This window comes from Mesoplodon densirostris, chromosome 1 (assembly GCF_025265405.1).
Source record: "Mesoplodon densirostris isolate mMesDen1 chromosome 1, mMesDen1 primary haplotype, whole genome shotgun sequence".
NCBI classification, from domain to species: domain Eukaryota; kingdom Metazoa; phylum Chordata; class Mammalia; order Artiodactyla; family Ziphiidae; genus Mesoplodon; species Mesoplodon densirostris.
In genome coordinates this window covers 177,433,612-177,456,093 of record NC_082661.1, presented here as the reverse complement: position 1 = coordinate 177,456,093, position 22,482 = coordinate 177,433,612, and the positions used below count along the sequence as shown (strand labels likewise).

General features: G+C 50.6%; 1 protein-coding gene across 4 annotated transcripts in view; it reads left to right on the top strand.

The window, feature by feature from the left end:
• CHST3 (carbohydrate sulfotransferase 3) overlaps positions 1-17,347 on the top strand; it is a 39,636-nt gene extending 22,289 nt beyond the window's left edge. For 3 of the 4 annotated variants that reach the window (XM_060112364.1, XM_060112346.1, XM_060112337.1), the window contains 2 exons: positions 11,015-11,236; positions 12,637-17,347. In XM_060112364.1, coding sequence (XP_059968347.1) covers positions 11,079-11,236; positions 12,637-13,918 — 1,440 coding nt within the window. In that variant the 5' untranslated portion in view covers positions 11,015-11,078 and the 3' untranslated portion in view covers positions 13,919-17,347. Of the gene's footprint in view, positions 1-10,981; positions 11,237-12,636 lie in introns of all 4 variants that reach the window. The other variant, XM_060112355.1, reaches the window with a different exon arrangement.
• The last annotated feature ends 5,135 nt before the right edge of the window (positions 17,348-22,482 follow it).

The following is a 22,482-nucleotide window of genomic DNA, read 5'->3' as shown; positions in this document are numbered from 1 at the left end:
CCGTGCTCCACAACGAAGAGCAGTCCCTGCTCACCACAACTAGAGAAAGCCCACGCGCAACGAAGACCCAACACAGCTATAAATTAATTAATTAATTAATTAATTAATTTTAAAAATCACTAGATAATAAATGGGAGAGCTGGCACCCAAACCAAGTCTGATTGCAAGTACCCCCTGTCTAGTCCTCAGAGCAGTTAGACATTGACAGCCCGGACCTCTCTCCCCACCTTCAGACTCCGGCTCTCCTCTCCAAGGGCTGGATATAGATGGACTCCTTCGTGGCCATTGATCAGCCCAGACAATAGCAGTAGTCAGTGTGGGCTAAGACCCAGGCTGCTCCCCTCCCTCCTACCGCTACCTCCCCTACAGATCTGGCGCCTGGATGGTGGGCAGAACTCCTTGGTGAAAAAGAGAAGAGTCACAAGGAATAAAGCCCCTGCCTACTGTTAACAGGAAGGATTAAATGGGGGCTTGAGGAAACTGTGGGACTGCAGACCACCCTGGACGATCCAAATTCTGTATCCTCTGCATTGAAGACAGTAGGATTGGAAAAAAAAAAAAACAGGGAGCAAAAGAAATTCTCCTCTCCATCTGTCCCTTACATGAACACTGTCCGGTGCAGAAAGTCTCCTTAGGAATGTCAGTCAGTAGGAGAAAGCAGGAAGGGGATCCTGGGCTTATGCATTGAGAGTTTTTCTCTTCCCAGTTATCTCAGAAATCCTGTCATGATGGCTCAGCACCACAAAAGCTAATTTTGTACTTGCATCACATCTGATGCAGGTGGGGTGACTCTCCAAGCAGCGGATCAGGATCTGGGCTGCTTCCACATTGTATTAAGCTATTGGAACATGTGGCCTCCAGTCTTGCCACAGCAAGAGAAGAGAGGACCTGGAGAATGTGTGGGAACATTTTAAGGACCAGGACTTGAAGTGGCTTATATCACTTTAACCTGCATCCCCACAGGTCAGAACCTGGTCACTGGCCCAGCCTAACTGCAGGAGGGGCTGGGGAAGGTAGAGGGCATGTGGGTACCTGGTGAGCACCACGTTTCTGCCAGTTGTTTCCCTAGAATTTCACCCACACAATATATTATGGAACATTTGGTTCTTCAATCTAGTATGGGAAAAAGTGGCACCACGCATCATTTTGATTTTCCCTTATATGCTTTCTTTAGGCAATTGGCCTCAACCTTTTTCTGCTGTAATACCCATGGCAGATTATGTTCACACTCAAGACACACTCCAATGGACTTGCCCAAATTTTCCCAAAATCCAAAAAACACTTTGTAGGAAAGCCCTGAGACTTTTAAAATTTTGGCATTCATAAAAACATATAAAGGCATGTGAGTAACAATATAAAATTAGCCGTGTGAAGATCTTTGCCAGCTGTGGTGTGGAATGGATGGGCAGCCGTTCTGTGCCGCGTCCTAGGCTCTCTGTAACACTACCTCCACTCTCGTTCATGAAAGCACAAGCCAAGCGAGGGAGAAAGGTAGAATTATAAGAACCTTGCATCCATTGCAGTTCTTTTCAAAAGCAATTTTTTTTTTTGCAAATTTTGATGCTTTAACTATTCTTAGTGACCTCACCATTAATTGTAATCTGTGGTGTTTTGTTCAGTGATGGCCTTTATGTGTTAAATGAAAAGCTTGGAGGATGGATGTACAAGGCACATGTGCTTGAATGGAAGGTTTATGTAGGAGGAGACTTGGAATTTGGCTGGCATTGAGGGGTGATGTCAGACAGCAGAATGGTAAACTAAAGTGGGGTGAGGAATTTTGTTTGGTAGCCAGTAAGGATCCTGTAAAGTTGGAGGGGCAAACTGGTTTGATCTCACATGCCAGCTCTAATGGATTGGCACTGAACTGAGAAGGCTTATGAGGCTACATCTAGTCTCAGCTGAAAAGAGGACAATGATTGATTAGTGATGTCTGCCCCAGGCATAGGACTGCTGAGTGGAATGTGTACCATTTATTTGACATCCCTGTGCTGAAGGTTTTTGAGTGGGCTAAGCTATGAGAGTCAGGGTGAAAAAGTTTGGCAGGGCCATCACTAACCTGGGAGGCAGGAGACCTATGTAGTAGTTCAAGTTTTGTCACCATCCAGTTATGCCTTGGTCAAGCACTTCCCTTCTCTGAACCTGAATTGCTATAGATGAAAAATGAGGAAGGGTGGATAAGAAAATTTCCAATCCTTTCCAGTCCTGACATTCTGCAGTTTTAGGGCAAAAGCCATGTTTTTCATGATTGGTGGGGTAGTGTATAGGACAGATTTCTCTTGGACCTTTCCGAAAGAAATGCACACTTGCACAGTTGAAGGCAAGTACAGCTAGAGTTGGAAAGCCGAGCTGCTTTGTGTAAGGCTGCTGGCCTGAGTCCCTGCTGACAGCATGATTTTGTCCCGGGGGCAAAATCCACTGGCATTCAACTTGACCTCAGCCTGACAGATCTGAGGCCTGATGCCTCTGTTCACCACAGCCAGAGTGGAGCTGGCTACTCCGCAGGGGTCCATTGTACCCCATGGCTTCTGTCATTCTGCAGCCACACTCCTGTCAGCGCACTCAGCACTTCCTGGAGATTGGGGGCCATATGGAATCTGTGAGCAGCTCTGGCCTATAGGGAAGCTTGGGAGAGAGCATCCTTAAGGGTTCTGCCTATGGTGTTTCTGGGCCTCTCTCTGGCTGCTCTGCTGCTTCAGGGCTACAGGTGACTGCAGTGCTTGGGATGGGGAAAGTCAGCAAGTTTATCCCCAGATGAGGCTGAGAGTGAGGATGAGATGCCCAGAGCCAAATGCTATCCATAAATGAGCAGATGTTGGCTCTGCCTGAGGGGTGTTTCTAGCTATGGTCAGATCAGGTTATCACTGTTTCCTTCACCCTGGTATTTTTAGGGGACTGAGACTCCTACCCCACTGCAACCATTCCAGTACTTGCCACTAGTCACAAGCCACAGAGTCTGCTGCATCTGTAAAGACAGGGTGAGTGGTTCCTTAGTAGGACCATTTATCACAACTTGGGCTTGGATTAAGCATTTCACTAGCACCTTATTGAGTTCCTCATGACCACTGAGTATACAGTAGATGCTGTTAAGTGTCCCATTTATAAATAATGAAACCACTCGAGTTTAAGTTCCTTTCCTAAGGTCACAGGGCTTCAAAGTCAATATGTAAAAGCAAAGAAGTCAAAACAGTCACTGTATAATTTGTTCAGGCTTTTCCAAAATGTCTGTCTGTGTCTCTATGTCTGTCTCTCTGTCTCTCTTTCCCTCTCTCTCTCTCTCTATATATAAAATCAATGGCATGTTAGTCATCTTCCTCACTAACATGGGGGAAGAGAAACTACAAGAAACTCAGCCAATTCTTAAACACAGTTATGAATCCATTCATTCACCTCACAAACATTATGAGCCCTGCCACGTGCCAGGCGCTGTGGGTGCAGCAGAGAACAGGAATGCTGTCCAAGGAAGGAACCAGGGATCCTCTTGGAGTCCTCTGTTGCCCTCCTTCACCCTGCCTATTGTTTATGAATTCTTTTTTTTTTTTTTTTTACTGGGGAAAATAGACATACCATAAAATGTACTATTTTAACCATTTTGAAGTGCACAGTTCAGTGGCATTAAGTGCATTCGTGTTGTGCCACCTTCACCACTATCCATCTCCAGAACTTTTTCATTTTCCCAGACTGACCCTGTGTCCTCATTAAACACCAGCTCCCCATTTCCCCTCCCCCCAGGGCCAGGCAACCACCCTTCTCGTTTCTGTCTCTATGAATTTCACTCCTCTAGGGACCTCATGTACGTTGAATTATACGGGATTTGTCCTTTTGTGTCTGGCTTATTTCACTTCATAAGCATACTGTCCTCAAGGCTCATCCACGCTATGCAAGTCACAGGCACCACGCGGGTTTCCTTAAGGTTTCACATGTCTGTCCTTCCTCTTGTCTGCTCTATCCCTGCTTGCTCAGGCTGCCCCCTCTCTCCTGGACCAGTGCAGAAGGGACAGCCTGCTCTCCCGGCCTCCAGTCCTTCCTTCTTCCAATGCATTTTCCACGCCGCTTTCAAAGTAATCTTACATTTCTCTTTTTAAGCTTCAGATGAGATTTTAAAGCTTATTAACTAAAGTGGTACATGTTCATGGTTGTCAAAAATTCAAATCCAAAAGGGTAGAAAGTGAAAAGAATCATCACTTAATACTCCATCTTTGTAGCTGCGCATCAGCATTTTTAACCCCTGCCTGGCTTATGCGCCGCAGTTACTCAGCCAGCCCTGTCTGCTGAGACACTCAAGTCGCTTCTCACACGTTGGACTTCCAGAGCTGGGTGCACATCCTTGGCCACGAATCTCGGCCCACGTCCAGGTCGGTTCCAAACAAGCCAACAGACTCCTCACCAGGCTGCCTGGCTGCATGGCTATGGGCCTCCTGGACACCAGCCTCTGCTGCAGCTCCTGATTGGGCAAGGGCTGGAAAGCCCAGAGCAGTGGGTCAGCTCCGACGTGGCCCAGGACCTAGGGTTCAGCGTGAGAGGCACGGGAGGTACCTGTGCGGATAGGGAGGCTGGGAGTGTTCTCGGGGCCCGTATCCATGCAGCCGTCAGCGTTCTGCACAGGATGTGCTTCTCACACAGCTGAGCAGGCCCCGGGGGTAGAGAGTGTGCTGCCCCATACCCCCCCGCACAGCCAAACGGGGCCGAGGGGCAGCGGGGTCTGTCCCGGCCAGGGCTGGCTCCCTCCGAGTCTGTGGAGGTCCCACCCCCACCAGGCTGGCCTCAGCCCCATGTTCCACCTCGTGGCTCTGGCCCACAGCTTCTCACGAGTTCTTGGATGCCCACTGCCACTCAGGTGACACATACCTCCACCTTTGGAGCACGTACTCTGGCTCTATCTTGGCTGAGGTTGGACATGTGCCCAAAAGGAAGTTTTAGATGGTTTGTTCTTGGGAGAGGAAGCTGGAGCCCTGGGATGTGAGGACCTGGGGAGGAATGATAGCCCCGGGCTGCGCAGGGGAGCATCCATCAGCCAGGCCTCCATCCACTTCCTCGTTCTCTCATTCCTTCTCTCACTGGTTCATCCAACGGCTCCTGGCCATTTACTCTCTTGTCAGATGCTAAGCTCGACAGCCCAAGCCATCTCTGGACGTCCCTTTGTGAAACAGAACCTTGCCTGGACAGGCCACTGGATGGACTCCTGCATCCCCCAAGCAGAGGTCACCTATGAGCACATGTGCTCCTGCCCTCCGTCTCCACTCTAGGGGATCCAGAGACAACTCACCGAAAGGCCCCCGAGGTCTCCCTTCCCAGGTGTCTGGCGACACGGCATGGTTGCGGCAGCCTCCCGGCCCCCTAGGGCTGCAGCTCATGAGTTAGTTCAGAATTTTCCCACGATGGGCTTCACTGCTCACATCTCTGTACAGGAGCCTCGTCCATCTCAGCTCCTGGCCTCCCTCGGCTCAGGCGGCTGCTCCTCCTGCCCAGTGCAAAGGCTGTGAGCAGGGCCTGCCACAGCTGAGGCCCCAGTCCCCACCGTGCTCTTGGCCCCGAGCAAGCCAAGGGAGGGGAGTGGAGCTTTGATGCCTGATGCAACGTCTGGCAGGGCCCATCCCTTATCAGAGCGCCGTGCAGCAGACTCTGGGACCCCACCTCCCCAACGGGAGGGAGCGGCGGGCCCAGGGCCTGCCTGGGAGCCATCCAAGTAGAAAACTGTTCTCTTATGAAGGCCCCTTGCCAGGTCACGAGGGAGGCCTGAGCAGAAAGGCCTCCGAAGGGAGAGCCGGGTAGGGGAGCTGATGCCGAGAGTTTCAGGCCTCAGGTCACAGCCTGCTTTCTTTCCAGTGCTCCGTCACTGAGATTGCCTGGGATGCCTTCGTTGGTTTCTGTCCTCCCTACTGTTAGCACATGGCTGGAGAGACTTGGAACTGAAAGCCACAAGGCCTAGTTTCTTTATCCTCAAAAAGGCATCCTGGATTGATATAATTCAAGAGACTGATGTATGTGAAGCCCCAAGCGCCAGGGTTTGCCCATAGTACACACTCGTAGCACACACATGTAGTATATACGTGTAGTATCCACTCAGCCCATGCTCGTAGTACACACTCAAGGCATATAATCAGTGCACACCCGCAGCACAGGTCACAGCGCACACATATGCTTCACTCAGGAAACAATGGCTTTTTCTTCTTCCTCTTTGTATTTTCCATCAACTTAGAATGATTAAGCATCTCACAGTGGGCTAAGTGCTTTGGAAAAGGCATCCATCTATTCATTCTACAAAAATTATGAGACACCTACTATGCCTGGTGCACATGGAGCAGGGCACTGGGCATACAAAGATGAAGCAGACAGAGAGCTCTCCCCTCAGGGAGCTCACATTCCAGTGACTGAAATAGGCAGCAAACAAGTACATTTCCATCCCGGAAGGAAATAAAGCAGGGTGCTGAGAGGGAACATGATAGGAAGAGGGGAGATGGTCAACATTAGGTCAGTGGTCAGGGAAGGACTCCGGAGGAGGGGACATTTGAGCTGAGTACTGAGTATAACTGGGCCCAGGATGGCTGCCCCATTCCCCACTGCATCCAGGCAGAGCTGGGCTGGCACATGCCCCTGGCCTTCTTCAGCACTGACCTTGGTGCCCTGGAAATATGACCTCCACTGGCATCCCAGCAGGGACATATCACCTTTTCCTTTGGCTATCACAATTTCCTTTTGCTGGTGTTGGGGGGAGGAAAGGTATCAAGTACTCCCCTGGGAGATGGCGTCCGCCAAGAAAAGGAAGGGATTTTTCATTCTTCCCATGAACCAAGCAAGGGGGGCACCACTGGTTTGGGGGAGGGAGGTAGCACAAAGCTTTGCCCAGTGTCACAGATATCACAGACACACTTCTCGCAAAGGGCCTCCTGCAGGCCAGGTTCTACCTCAGTGACCCCCATCCCAGCCCTGTCCTCGTCCCTCATGACCCGTGACCTCCTGGCATCTGTGACCCTCTGCTACCCCCGGGTCTAAACCTCTCTCGCCTGCCTGCCCACTTGCCTACTGGCCTGCCAAAGCTAACCCTAAGGGTAGCCTGCCTGGGCAGGGCAAAGGAGCCAACAGCCTGCCTGCGGTTTCATTTGGAGGAAGTTTTCACCCTTGTGTCTTCCTTTTAGGGCAATGTCGTGAAGGTTCTCAGGAATCTGGTATTATTCGGGGGGTGAGGGGGCTGGGACAGCGACTCAAAAATAGAAACCAGTGCCCGGAAGGGAGGGGAGGAGAAGGTTGAGGATCTTTGTCATCGAGGCAGCCAAAGTTGTAAATCTTACCAAAGATGTTAGACCCAAAAGAGAGAGGCCAGTGAACGCAACTCCCCCTGGGCCACACCTGCCTTTTCTCCCTCTCCCATGTACCAGATACTGCTCCTCACAGCAACTTTATGCAGTAGGAACCACCCTTTCCATGCTACCAGTGAAGAAAGTGAGGCCCAGAGAGGTTAAGTCACTTATACAATGCCACACAGCGTGGTAGACATGCAGAAAGGACGAGAGCCCAGGACTTTTGGTCCTAGCTCCTTCTGCTTCCCTCACATCATCAGACCCAGGCAACTCTCAGCTGAGAGCCGAGAGGGAAGAAAGCCAGGATTTCAACCCTTTGTGCTCTGCAGACTCAGTACTGGGGCTCACAGTCCCAGCAGGATAGGTGGCCTCGCGTCCCACCACAGGCTAAACTGGGTGCCTGGGGAACATGGCCCTGCCCGGCATTCTGCAAATGAATGCTGACAGCCTTCCAGGCACCAGCTTCAACGCGTTGACTCACCATTGGTTTGCTGGGCAGCTGATATGTGGTGGGTGCCATTCTAGACGCTGGTCCTGACTCCAGAGAACTTGCAGTCTGGGAATGGGAGACAGACAGACCATCAGCTGGAAAGCCCAACCATATGTGCTATGGCAGGGGTGGGGGTGGGGTCACTGTGGAACATCAAGAGGCTGGAATGACATAGATCTGAGAGGGGTGATCAGACTGCTGCTGGAGGAACCTTGGGCAAATTAATTAATCTCTCTCAACCTCAGTTTCCTCATCTGTAAAATGGGATGGTCGCTACCTAACAGGGCTTTTGTGAAATGAGGAAATGCAAATCAAGTGCTTAGCATGACGCCAGGCATAGAGTAGTAACTTTATAAATTTCAATAAATTTCATCTACCCATATCCTTCTAGTTGACTCTTTCAACCACAGTGTAAGCCCCATGAGGGTATGGGCCGGGTCTGCTTGTTCACTGCTGTATTGCCAGTGTGCCTAGAATGGCGCATAGTAGGTGCTCAGAAGATATTTGTTTAATGAGTGCATAGGAAATGGCCCAGAAGAATTAGGAAGAGGCAAAAATATTCAGTTGCCCTTGAAATGGCCTTGCAGCCCTCTTCCCTCCTGGCTCCCCTCCAACTACCCACACTCACAAAGCACCCCAGCATTCTGCCAGGGAGAGCTGCCCGCTGCCCCAACAGCACTCTGCCCTGCACAGCTGAGGAACTCCACTCCAGCTGCCAGGGTACACATCTGTCTTCACACAAGCCTCACTGCTTTCTCCAGAGGGTAGATTTTCTGGCTGTCCCTAAAGCCACTTCCATTTTGTGATGAAGGTGCAGCCCTGGGACCCTCCTTTCTGCCCTCCCACTCCCCCATGTCATCAGCTCGGAAGAAATCCATCTTTCCCAGAAAGAAGGATGGTCCTGGATGTCCTGCACAAGGTCACAATAAGATTTTTCCAAACTTGGAGCAGACTGTCTCCCATGGATGAGGGTCCTCGTGGAGAAAGGGATAGACTTTTGGAGGAGGGGGTTGTGCTGGAATCTTGGGGCTTGTGGTACGGGACAGTGTGTGTGTGATGGTGAGGACGAGTGAAAGAAATGGTGATTCAGGCTCCATTGGGCAATGGTGTTTTTACTCCAGCTTTAAAAAATATATATACTTTCCGTTAAGAGTCATTTATTCCTTTAACCATTCTGTCATTTAGCAGCCATGCAGGAGTGTCTCCTGTGTGCCTGGCCCAGTGCTAAGGGATAATGAGGGAGCCAGACAAACTCCCCGCCTTCCACAAAGGGATGATCAGCACTGAACAAGTCATTACAAGTGGGCCTGCTTTATGACAAAGTCTCAGGTGCTAAAGGGAGTCTTTGTACTGTGGCGGGGCCGAGGGGGCCCTAACCTATCCCGGGGAAGCTGCCCCACAAAGCTGAGACCTGAAGGCCGAGGCCATGTGAAGGATTTTGTTAGAATTCACATGCTATGGTGGAAAACCTTTAGTTAATTTTTTAAAATTTATACATCCGGGACTTCCCTGGTAGCACAATGGTTAAGAATCTGCCTGCCAATGCAGGGGACACGGGCTCAATCCCCGGTCCGGGAAGATCCCACATGCCACAGAGCACCTAAGCCCGTGTGCCACAACTACTGAGCCTACGCTCTACAGCCCGCGAGCCACAACTACTGAAGCCCGCGCACCTAGAGCCCATGCTCCGCAACAAGAGAAGCCACCGCAATGAGAAGCCCCGGCACCGCAACGAAGAGTAGCCCCCGCTCATCGCAACTAGAGAAAGCCCACGCACAGCAACGAAGACCCAACGCAGCCAAAAACAAAAAACAAAAACAAATTATACATCTGCATGGTAAAATTTCTAATAGTGTACAATGTTACACAGCAAACATTAAGACTCACCCCACCCTTCTCTCCTGACCTACCCGTCCCTTTGTTACAGGCCTTGTGTATGCCTGTGGTCACAGTCCACTTTTCTCTCCCTTAATTTTTTTTTTTCAAATGGGATCATACTACATCAGAGGTTCTCAACCTGGGATGATTTTGTACCTCCCCCTGCCCAGAGGACATTTGACAATGTCTGGAGATATTTTTGATTGTCACATCTGAGCAAAGGGGATTCTTACTGTTATCTAATGAGTAGAGGCCAAGGATGCTGTTAAACATCCTACAATGCACAGGACAATCCCCACAACAAAGAATTATCTGATCTAAAATGTTATTAGTGCTGACATAAAAAAGAACGAAATAATGCCATTTGCAGCAACATGGATGGACCTAGATTGTCATACTGAGTGAAGTAAGTCAGAGAAAGACAAATATCATACGATATTGATTATATGTGGAATATAAAAAAAGGGTACAAATGAACTTATTTACAAAACAGAAATAGAGTCACAGATGTAAAAAACAAACTTATGGTTACCAAGGGGGAAAGTGGGGGGATATTGGGAGATTGGGATTGACATATACACACTACTATATATAAAGTAGATAACTAATAAGGACATACTGTATAGCACAGGGAACTCTGTAATGACCTATATGGAAAAAGAATCTTAAAAAGAGTGGATATATGTATACGTATAACTGATTCACTCTGCTGTACAGCAGAAACTAACACAACATTGTAAATCAACTATACTCCAATAAAAATTTTTTAAAAAGTCAATAGTGCTGAGGCTAAGAAACCCTATCCTATATAAACACACTATGTCTGCAGCTTGCTTATGTATAATATATATACATTATTTATATATAAAATTATAACATATTGGGCTGGCCAAAAAGTTCGTTTGGGTTTTTCTGTAACATGGAAAAACCTGAGCGAACTTTTTGGCCAACCGAATATATAGTAGATTATTCACGTCAGCATTAGTAGATCCACCTCATTATTCTTTGTGGCTGCATAATAATCCATTGCTTGCTCCATCGTATTTTATTTAGATGTTTTCACTCTTTTGCTATTGCAAGCATGTTTTCTGCAAGGAGTATTCTTTTCATACACTTGCCTTTCAGTCATGTGTGAGGTCAAAGCATAAACTGATGGAAGTGACATGGACGAATCAGAAGGTTCATTGGTATTTTGAATGACCTCATTTCAAGTCTCTGGGGCATAGTCCATTGGGAGAGTGGGTCTGGGGTTCTGACAAAACAGGGCTGTGGTCCCCAAAAGTCTGGTGGAAAAGCTCCTGTTTGTTCTCATCTACAGACAAGGGTGTCCTGACGGCTCATCTCTCCACAGGACCAGGTGTCCCCCACCTGAACGACGAGCCAGGTCCTGAGTGATGTCCCCAAGCTGAGTGCCCATGGCCCTACCCTTCCCCATGGAGAAAGGACTCACTCTGCCCCAGGACTGCCGACACTTTCTGCACAGCCTGAGAATGAGGAGCAAATATGCCCTTTTCCTGGCTTTTGTGGTGGTGGTTTTTGTCTTCATTGAAAAGGAAAATAAAATCATATCAAGGTGAGGGATGCAAGCACAAGTCTTCCCTATCAAGGTGGGGTGGGTGGGGGCAGAGAGGTAGCTTATAGGGCTCTCTGTGGACCTACAAAGGCAATCCCTCAACCAGTAATCATCAGACCTCTCCTGTGCCCAGGCAGTAGGTCATGCCCATGTCCTCATGACTGCACAGCTGTGAGACTTGGGCTCCAGACTCAGGCAATCTGAGTTGGAATCCTGATTCTGGCACTTTTTTTTGTTTTGTTTTGTTTTTTGGCCACAGCGCACGTCTTTCAGGATCTTAGTCCCCCCACCAGGGATTGAACCCATGACCCCTGCAGTGGAAGTATGGAGTCCTAACTACTGGGCCGCCAGGGAATTCCCCTGATTCTGGCCCTTTCTAGCTGTGACAGCTTAGACAAATTATTTCACTTTTCTGTCTTAAGTCACTCTTCTGTAAAATGTGACTAATGATGGGGCCTGCCTTGTTGTAAAGATTAAATAAGAAAATGTAAAAGCATTTAGCCCTGTGCCTGACACACAGTTGGTGTCCTATACTTGCTGGCCATGGTTATTATTATTAATTAACTTCCTGGCCTAGGACGATGCCTCACATTAACAGCATATCTCCTATACCAATCTGAAGTCATGGATGAGGGTGAGGCGGGGTCCTGGTTCAGATACCGTGGTGGGCAGGGCTGCCATGTTCAGCTGCCCAGGTTGTGCACTGTTCAACTGCAGGGGTGTGCACTCACAACGGCTACGCTGGGAATGCTGCCCCCTAGAGTTGGCAATGTACTACTGTGTGCAGTGGCCCTGCTAGTGGGCCTGCAAGACATAGAAAGATTTCACAGACCTCCTCTCCCAAGCACAACCCCTGCAAGAAAGCATCAACCAGGATGGGTAGGTTAGGAATAGGGCTATGTAGTAGGCACTATGTCAGTGCCCTGCCTGGGTTCCTTAGCATGGACTGCTCCAGTTTGTGCCTACTGGGTCCTATTGCAAGATCCTGCAACTCTCCACCCGAGGGCATTCTCTCCACCTGCACACTGGCAAGCCACAAGTCCTGGGGAGTAAATGCCTCTGGGAGCAGCCCTCAGTCAAGGCCAGCTGGGAGCTTCACACCCCTTGGGTAGAGAATCCTGAGGTGTGTTCTATCTACACCGTCTCCTGGGGTTCCTCCGGCAGAGCGATTTGGCCACAGGGGTAGCCTGCTCACCCTTACGGACTTCCTTTCCTCCCTGCCTCACTTCCCTACCCCTTTACCCGTTCTTCCTGTGATCAAGTCCCAAATAAACTACTTACACTCAAATCCTTGCCTCAAAGTCGGCTTCTGGGTGATTATCCTGGGATGCTCCTCAGGGTGGCACAGGGGATGGAGTCCCCAGTCAGTCACTGACCCCGGTATCCCTCTGTTCTCACAGGGTCTCGGACAAACTGAAGCAGATCCCCCAATCCCTGGTAGATGCCAATAGCACCGACCCAGCCCTAGTCTTGGCCGAGAACGCATCTCTCCTGTCCCTGAGTGAGCTGGATTCGGCCTTCACGCAGCTGCAGAGCCGCCTGCGAAACCTCAGTCTGCAGCTGGGCGTGGCGCTGGCAGAGGAGGCTGAGGAGGAGACCGCAGAGTGGGAGCAGGAGTCCCGCCCACCCGCCGAGGCCCCGCCCCGGCGCCACTTGCTTCTCATGGCCACCACGCGCACGGGCTCCTCGTTTGTGGGCGAGTTCTTCAATCAGCAGGGCAACATCTTCTACCTCTTCGAGCCGCTGTGGCACATCGAGCGCACGGTGACCTTCGAGCAGGGCGGCGCCAACGCCGCGGGCTCGGCCCTGGTATACCGCGACGTGCTCAAGCAGCTCTTCCTGTGCGACCTGTACCTCCTGGAGCATTTCATCATCCCGGCACCCGAGGACCACCTGACCCAGTTCGTGTTCCGCCGGGGCTCCAGCCGCTCCCTCTGCGAGGACCCCGTCTGCACGCCCCTCGTCAAGAAGGTCTTCGAGAAGTACCCCTGCAAGAATCGCCGCTGCGGCCTCCTCAACATGACGCTGGCCGCCGAGGCCTGCCGCCGCAAGGAGCACATGGCAATCAAGGCTGTCCGCATACGGCAGCTGGAGTTCCTGCAGCCGCTGGCCGAGGACCCCCGCCTGGACCTCCGCGTCATCCAGCTGGTGCGCGACCCCCGCGCTGTGCTAGCCTCCCGCATGGTGGCCTTCGCCGACAAGTACGAGACCTGGAAGAAGTGGCTGGCCAAGGGACAGGACCAGCTGAGGGAGGAGGAGGTGCAGCGGCTGAAGGGCAACTGTGAGAGCATCCGCCTGTCCGCTGAGCTGGGCCTGAGGCAGCCGGCCTGGCTGCGGGGCCGCTACATGCTGGTGCGCTACGAGGACGTGGCCCTCAGGCCGCTGCAGAAGGCCCAGGAGATGTACCGCTTTGCAGGCATTCCCCTGACCCCGCAGGTGGAGGACTGGATCCAGAAGAACACCCAGGCGGCGCACGACGGCATCTACTCCACGCAGAAGAACTCCTCGGAGCAGTTTGAGAAGTGGCGCTTCAGCATGCCCTTCAAGCTAGCGCAGGTGGTACAGGCTGCCTGCGGCCCCGCCATGCGCCTCTTTGGCTACAAGCCTGTGCAGGACGCCGCCTCGCTCTCCAACCGCTCCGTCAGCCTGCTGGAGGAGCGCGGCACCTTCTGGGTCACGTAGGGGACCCGGGGCGTCGAGCACCCCTCCTGGTGAAAGTCCCGCCTTGCCTGCCTCACCCAGGCCAGCTGGGAGACTGCAGCGCCGCCGCAGGGGTGGGCAGGAAGACGTGCAGGGCGTAGGTGGCGCCTGCGCTGTAGAAGTAGGCCCGCAGCCCGCTCGCTTCCCCGCCCTAGCTGTGGGCCTGGAGCTTCCCGCTGAGAACAGGACAGTGGCCGGTCCTTTTGAGGGCTGTCAAACCCAGACCTAAGGGGCTGTGGTGTCCTGAGCAGGCCCAGGCAAGCCCGAGCCTATTGACAAGCCTTTCTCTCCTCTCTCCCCCTCTCTCTCTCTGTCTCTCTCTGTCTCTCTCTCTCTCTCTCTCTCTCTCTCTCTCACACACACACACACACACACACACAGAAATATACATGAAACACACATAGATGCCTGTAGACCCTGTGGGTCCGAGTCCACAAATATTTAACAACCAGAAGGGGTTTCAGACACTGGCTAGTCACAGTCAGACCCCCTGCTGTATTCAGTGTCAACCTTTCAGTTTCTGAATTTCTCCATAATCCAGTGTGGCATCTGGGTGGGTCCCTGGGGAGAGATGAAATCAGCTCTATATAGAGCTACAAAACAAAAATACACATATAAAGACAAATACCTACACTCACACCACACGCACAGGCAGAAGAACATAAAAACACAAACACACAGAAAAAATCTTCCCCGTTGCTTTATGCTTTATCTGTATCACACACCTAAAGAAAAGCCTCTGGTTACCTTTTAGAGTTATTTGGGGAAGGGGGAATGATATAGTCATGGGCCATGACCCTGTTCCCCATCCAAGTTTGAGGCTGAACGGTGGATACAGAACTGCCAAGTCCATGGCCTCTGCCCACCTTAGATTCTCGTGGCTACCTCCCCTGACCCATTCATGTCCTTGCTGCCAGCAGGCAGCATGGTTTGAAATGGCATGGCTGACCCTCGTGTGATTGCAGCCCGAAGGCCCTGTCCTAGCTCAGTTGGCTCCCCAAGAGCAGGTCCATATATAAAAGCGGCCTCAAGCCTGACTGGCAGGAGCATCAGTGGTCCCTGGAGGCAAAAGGCAGCTCATGAGTCCTGTCATTTCCAGCCAGGCCGCTGTGGGGCAAGGCCCAGAAGGAAATACAGAGTGCTCTTGAGGGAGAAGTCACATCAGGATACCCCGTACCCTGAGAAGACAGGGGACAGAGGTCAGCCACATGGTTGGTCATCATGGTTATGTGGTTAGTGTCTGGAATTCCTCATTTAGGGCTCTGGGAAGAGTATTGCTCAATGTGGGATGGGGTGCATGTTTTATTTTTATTTTTTTTAAGTTATTTATGGTTTGGTCTCTTGTGGTTGTGTTTTCAGGTTTGTTTCTGCAGGAGTGCTGCTTGGAAGCATTGTGGGCTTGAGGGGCTGAGGGGGGCCGGGAAGACCAGTGGGGAGCACTTTGGCTCCTGCTGGAGGAAGAGGAGGAGGAGCCTTCCCCCAGAAGGACCAGAGCCAAGGTGGCCACATGGCAGCCCACAGTGCCCCACGGGCTTTTCTGTTTGATCCCATGTGGAACAAATCTCAGAAACCAGTGGCGTTCTTTGCTGAGTGTCCAGAGGCAGCATAAGTTAGCAATCCTCACCCCCTCCCCAAGAGGCCAGATTTGAACATCTCTCCCAGGTCCTAACATATTTCCTGGGGCATCAGGGGCCTATGACCAAGCAGATGTCCCCAGGGTGGAAGCGTTTCCCCATTCCCACCCCAAACTGGGGAGCAGAACTCAGTACCACCTCAGAACTTGCAGGAAGCATCAGCAGTTCACTAAGGGCTGTTTCTGATTTCCTGGACAACCTCTGTATCAGATCCGTCTCATTGTCAAGCCCAGAGGGCTGAGTTTTGTTTTAAGTATTATGGGGAGCAGGGAAATACAGGATCTGGGTCCAGCTAGTGTTGCCATAGGGAAGGGGGTGTGTGTCCTGGCAGGAAGCCAGCCTTTGAAAAGGTGAGGACAGTGGCCATCTTGTGGGATCCATTACAGTCAGTGCGTTCGAGCTGCTGGGTCTCCATCACCATCCATCACCATGGATTCAGCCAATCGAGGAAGTCTCTAGGTTTTCTGTTCCAAGAATAAATTGTGCCGGGAAATGGCTCTAATTGGGGGTCCAAAGGGACTCCAGCTCTGAAAACTTGATCCTGGGGCAGAGTGGGGCCAGGATGGTTCTGGCAGGCCCAGAAGTACTGGCCATTCCTCCCCAGCCCTTGCCCTGCTCCCTCCACTGTTCCCCACCTGGGGGTGGTGGGGGGCAGGCACCTCTATCCAAGGCCCTTTCTGGCTCCTGGGGCCCTCCTAGTGTGGACTGCAGACTTCTTCCTCTTCCCTTCCTGTGCCTCTGGGGCCAAGGCCTCCACCCCTGAGCTCTGAGGACTATGCCGAGAATGGACCTTTGGGACTTCTCAGGACATTAACAATTTGTACACTGCAGGTTGACTTAATTTATTTATTTTGTGAAAAAGAAGAGACAGAAACTATTTTATTTTTTGCAGGGACTCAAAGCTGTACCCAAATCAAACAAGACAATAATAATAGAAACCATTCACTTCCTACATACAAGGACACTCCAAGACGATTCAGAATACACGAGAGGATAAAACTGAGAGCGTGGGAGTCACGATGGCCGCAGGGTACTTTTTTAGCTCGGTTTCCTCTTGTTGATTTGAAGATGTGAAAGTAAGGCCCTTTCTGCTATATTGCCTTTGTCCAGGCATCTGAAATAGGACACAACTCAAGAGAGTGTTGCCTTGGGCTCAGCAATGCTCTGGGAACCCTTGGGGCTTAGGGAGGAGAGGGAGGGATGACTACTGACTGACTCTACACTCCATGGGACCTGGTTGGAGTAAGGGAGCTGGGCTAGGGGAGGTGGTCCAGCTGGGAGCTAGTGCCTCCTCTTCCAGCGAGGCCAGCCCTGGTTTCTCTGCTCCCTCTGGCCCCCCACGAGCCTTCACCTCCACAGCACCCACCTGCCCGGAGACAGAGGGAGTGTTGAGGCCTCACCTCCGCCCGCCGCCAGCTTCCCCGGAACAAGAGGCTCATTCATCAATGAGCGTTTATTCGTTTTTCTTTTTCTTCATGAAGACCTCTTTAGCCCAGCCTATAAAAATAGTACAGAACATTCCAGGCCTTGGTGAGACAGGGCAGTGTCCAACACCCTCAGGCTGCCGCCACTGCCGCCCAGTCCTGGCTTCTCCTCTGGGCCTTGTTTATAAACCTTGGAGTGGATGAGGACATGGGGGGAAGGGTCTTTGGGAGCAGGATTTGGGAGGGGCAGGATTCCTGAGTCCCATGAAGAGGGAAAAAGAAGAAGCAGATGTGCAGATCTCTGTAGCACGGCCCGTGCAGGTTATCACCAACTTATTACTAAGGTTGAGGGACATAAGCAAATTCTAGCCCTCTGTCGCTTTATGTGAGGCATTCCCTTGAAAATAAGTAACTAAATGAACAGGAAAAAAAACAATGTTTGTCTGCCAGCATCCTCAGCCTGGGAGCTATGCCAGAGGCTGGTCTAATGGGGCAGCTGCTGACCAAACCCTTAAGAGCAGAGGACCCAACCGACCCATTACAAGAACATCTTTCCCTTCCACCTCTGCTTTCTGAACAAGCTCCAGGAGGTCCCTGTCCCAGAAGACGTGTGCTTGGCCTAGAGAGCAGACAGGGGATGTAAGCATCAGATGGTCTGGTCCTGACCCTGAAGGTCTCTTCCAGCCCTGGTTCTGTGTTAATTGACTATGAGGCCTATCCCTTCCGAGGCCCTGGATTATAGAGGACTGGATGGCCGTGCCCCCAAGGCAGTCCTCTCCCACGCCCATCCCCAAAGGCTGAAAGCAAAGGTGGGTCTCAGAGGGATGGGTTCCTGAGGCAGAGAGAGTGGGGTGGGGGAACAGATGCCTGCAGAGGATGCTCCTTCTTTCAACTTGTGCAGTCTGATGAGCTCCAAGAAGTGGATCTTGTTAGTCTGCACAAATTTAAAGAAGGAGCGTCTTCTGAGTTCCAAAGTTAATGAGTTTGCCTGTGGAGATTCCTAGCACATGGTCCAGCTAGAAGGCAGGGAGGTGGCCCAGGGTTTCCTGAATGTGGCCACATGGTCTTTCAACTGCCCATGGTTTCAGAAGAGTGGAAGCTGCTCTTTACCTCAAAAGGATGAAGCAGAATCGGCAGCTCAGATGTCTTAAGAACTTCAAGATCCTAGGGTCTTGTGACCTTTGTCATTCCATACTGTGCATGGGGGACTAATTAGTTATGTGTTTCCAAGATTACATGGTGCCATCTTCAGGGCCTAGCTCATATTGTAGACCAGGCATTTTATTTGTATTTATTTGTCAAATAAAATGACCTATGTTCCTTGCTTCTTCTAACACTGGGCTTGAACTGGTCACCCCCTAAAGTCTCCCTTTCATCTGTACTTTCTAGGCCAAGTCTGCCTGGCTCCCCTGCTCCCTCCTGGTCCCTGCAAACTCATTTTGCCAAGAATTTTGGCCCTCTGTCATGTTTCATGGCCGCATAGTACAGGATACCCCTTCATGGCCATGGTATGTACATATGTGTCCACACGTGTGTATGTGTAGCATGTCGCTCAGCCTGCTTGGCCATGTTGCTCCCAGCCCCCTTGCCATCAGTGTCCCAGATGTTCTTGTCATGGCTACAATCTCCTGGAAACACAGGGGCTGCCTTCAGAAAGCTGGTGGCCACCACCAGTCAGGATCTTCTCTGCAGAACAGAATGTGAACCCATCACCTGATGGCTTACTTGATTTATTTAATTAAAAATGAAAACGCGCAATGAGCAGAATCTGAAGTGTCTCTGCCCTCTTTTTTGCCTTTATTCTCAGCAGAAATTGGGTTGTAAAAATTTAACAGGAAAATTTGTACATCAATTATATTTCAATAAAGCTGGAGTGGGGAGGGGAATAGAAAAAAAAATAACAGGGAAAAAAATTAGCAGCAGTAGGAAAGGGGTAACTTCCAGCATGAAGCAGGTCAGAAAAACTGCCTACTCTTGAGGGGTGAAAGGCACAAGGGAAGCACGGATAAGTGCAGAGGGTGTGATGAATATTCTTTTACCAGCATGGCAGAGCTGGTGATAACTGTTTGGAGTTGGCTACAAGGATGAGGTCTGAGAGATAAATACCTCATCATTGTCGGGAAGGGACAAGAACATTAGCTAAAGGTCAGGGGACCTGGGGACAAGTCCCAGCCTTGCCACTGCCTGGCCCTGTGACCTTGGGCAAGTCACTTCCCTTAATCTGTACCCCAGTTTCCGTTAGAATGAAAGGTGTAATTAGTAGTTGACAACGATTGTTCCAAAAAAGTCCCTTTAGGGATGGATTGAAGTCAGTTGAAAGGGCAGGCACTGCTCTCACTCAGAGCAACTGTGTGTTGATTCACTTCACATGTTGAAAGAGTGCTTAAGATTTCATTTGGCCTTCAACAAAATCTCAAAAATCACCTGAGATTGCCAAGAACCCTTTCAGCTAAGAAATTTAATGCAATTACATTGCTGTATCAGTCATATCAACTTAGTGCAAATTAAATTTCCACGCTTTTTGTTTCCTAACAGCCACCTGGAGGGAATGGGCGTTTCCTCAGGGAAAAGGGCGAGGGTTCCTTTTGGAACACAGGAAGACAAAGCTGGTGGAGCTTTGTGGGTTTGGGGACAGACGGGAAGTAGGAACAGCAGCAGCCATGAGGAGGCAGAGAAGAGCTGAGCACTGGGGACAACGGTCCCTGGAGTGAGGGGGTGAGACAGTGAAGCATGGTATGAGGAAATGAGACCTCTTCCCCAAAACTCAAACCTGTACCTCTGTCATTCCACCCAGGCCAGGTCTTGGAAGCTCAAACCATTTCCCTCCCAACCCTTAAAATATAGGAGTCAGCACAATGACATCCCGACCTGGGTGGACCCTCGGCCACCCCGTCCCCAACCAGGTGCCATTGCCGTGTCCAATCTGCTGGGGACTGGATATATTTAGTTTAATTTCTAGGCTGTGTTTCCTACCACAAATGGCCACCTGGAGAACCAAATTGCCCTAACCATAGAGCAGAGACTAGCGACGTTCCCACCTACCGGCCCCCTCAGCCACCAGCCTAGGCTGAGCCTCTTTCCACTCCCAGACCTCTTAGGGTTCCTGAATCTTCCTGCACTACACCCCAAGTTATCCACCCTGGAAAGGAGCCAAACACCCCATGGGGTCTTGGAGGGGCAGTCAGCTGGCTCCATCCCTGCAGGCAGTTTGATCACCAGCACAGAGAGGCCTTGGACTTGTGCCACTTGCTCACGGAGCCCTGCCAGGCCCCCAGTTGCCAGGTCCTAGAGTCTACAGCAGTGCCCCAAGTGTCTTTGGAGGTACTGTTGTCATCTAACCTCTCTTAAGAAGTCATAGTGCACATTAGTGCATTAAAGGCTCTTAGAAGCCCTGCTTTCCTCTGTCTGACCCAGCTTACCAGGATTCACTCATAACAAGTTTTATGGGTGGAATTCTCTCTCTTTTTTTTTTTTTTTCGGTACGCGGGCCTCTCACTGTTGTGGCCTCTCTCGTTGCGGAGCACAGGCTCCGGACGCGCAGGCTCAGCGGCCATGGCTCACGGCCCCAGCCGCTCCGCGGCATGTGGGATCTTCCCAGACCCGGGCACGAACCCGTGTCCCCGGTATCGGCAGGCGGACTCTCAACCACTGCGCCACCAGGGAAGCCCTATGGGTGGAATTCTTTTACCATGAAAACTTTTTTTGTTTGCCGAACAAGATTTTCAAGACTTTGGCATTCTATAGAACAATGTGTACCTACCAGATACCTGCAAGTGTAAGACTAAAAGCCATGGTAAGCAGACAATAAGGTGGTAGGTGAAGTGGCTGGGGAGAAAAAGCCCAGGGTTTCAGGGCCCCATCCCACTTTCACATCATTCTCACTGAGCTGCAGGCCAGGAGCAACAGTCAGCCTGTGGGGGGAGTAGCAGCCTCAGGGTCACTATGGGTCAGAGTTCACAGCTTCAAGGCATCCATGCTGCTGTAATAAAACCTCCCAGTCGCTTGAAACCCTTCGTGTCCTCAAATCAACCCACACCTGCAGGGCCTCTGTGGCATTACCCAAAAGATGTGTTGACCCCCACAGAGAGTGGAGACCCTGGAGAACCAGGCCAGGCATAAACACCACAGGACACTGAGAAACTAGAGCCTGGGGTCATTCTTAAAGGAGCCATTTCTGAAACAGCCAGACAAAGGTTACCAACAGTAAACAGGTTCCCTGGAGATGTAATCCCCTAGTAGCTAGTAAACCCCTTGCTAAATGCTGCTGTGCAGTTTATTAGAAGAGCAAGCAAGTAGTAAAGACTCAGCAGGAGAGGCTTGCTCAAGAAAATCAGAATAAGAGAAAGAAGGAAGGGAGGGAGGGGGGAACGGAGAGTGACAGCTAGGAGGGGACATTCTCATGAGATGCAGGGGAAGAATAAAGCCAAGTTGCTGGAAAGAGCACCCATGAGAATAGCCAAAGCCAAGATGCCAAAGCATTTAAGGGATGTCAGGGTCAGGCCAGGCCCAGGTACACACATAGCCCTGCAAAGCACTGGCCATGGACCAAATCTATCCTGTGGATGTGTGGTCCGTGCATGGTCTGCTTTTCTTTTTAACAAGTGGCCACCACTTTAAAATTAAGGGATTTTATATAAAAACTAGATTTCTGCTTCCTCTTGAAAACTGGGTCACTTGGTTTGAATTACACCGCAAGCTGATGCTGAGACAAAGGTTTGAGAGCAAATAGTTTATGTGGGAGCTGCAGACAGCCTGGCAGGGGAGCAGGGGAGGAGGGGAGGAGACAGCCAGCAAAGGGTGCAGGGTTGAGCCAGCTGCCACCTTGGACAACTGGAGCTGAACGCCTCCAGGAAGTGCATAAAGCTTGAACCTTGGAATGATCTGAGCCGAGGGGTGAGGTGAGGGAGCCGAGAATATTCCTACATCAAAGACCTGTCAGTCCCCACCTCCTAGAGCAATGGAAATAAAAACAAAAATAAACAAATGGGACCTAATGAAACTGAAAAGCTTTTGCACAGCAAAGGAAACCATAAACAAGGCGAAAAGACAACCCTCAGAGTGGGAGAAAATATTTGCAAACGAATCCACGGACAAAGGATTAATCTCCAAAATATATAAACAGCTCATGCAGCTCAATATCAAAAAAACAAACAACCGAATCCAAAAATGGGCAGAAGACCTAAATAGACATTTCTCCAAAGAAGACATACAGATGGCCAAGAAGCACATGAAAAGCTGCTCAACATCACTAATTATGAGAGAAATGCAAATCAAAACTACAATGAGGTATCACCTCACACCAGTTAGAATGGTCGTCATCAGAAAATCTACAAAGAATAAATGCTGGAGAGGGTGTGGAGGAAAGGGAACCCTCTTGCACTGTTGGTGGGAATGTAAACTGATACAGCCACTATGGAGAACAGTGTGGAAGTTCCTTAAAAAACTAAAAATAGAATTACCGTATGACCCAGCATACTACGGGGCATAT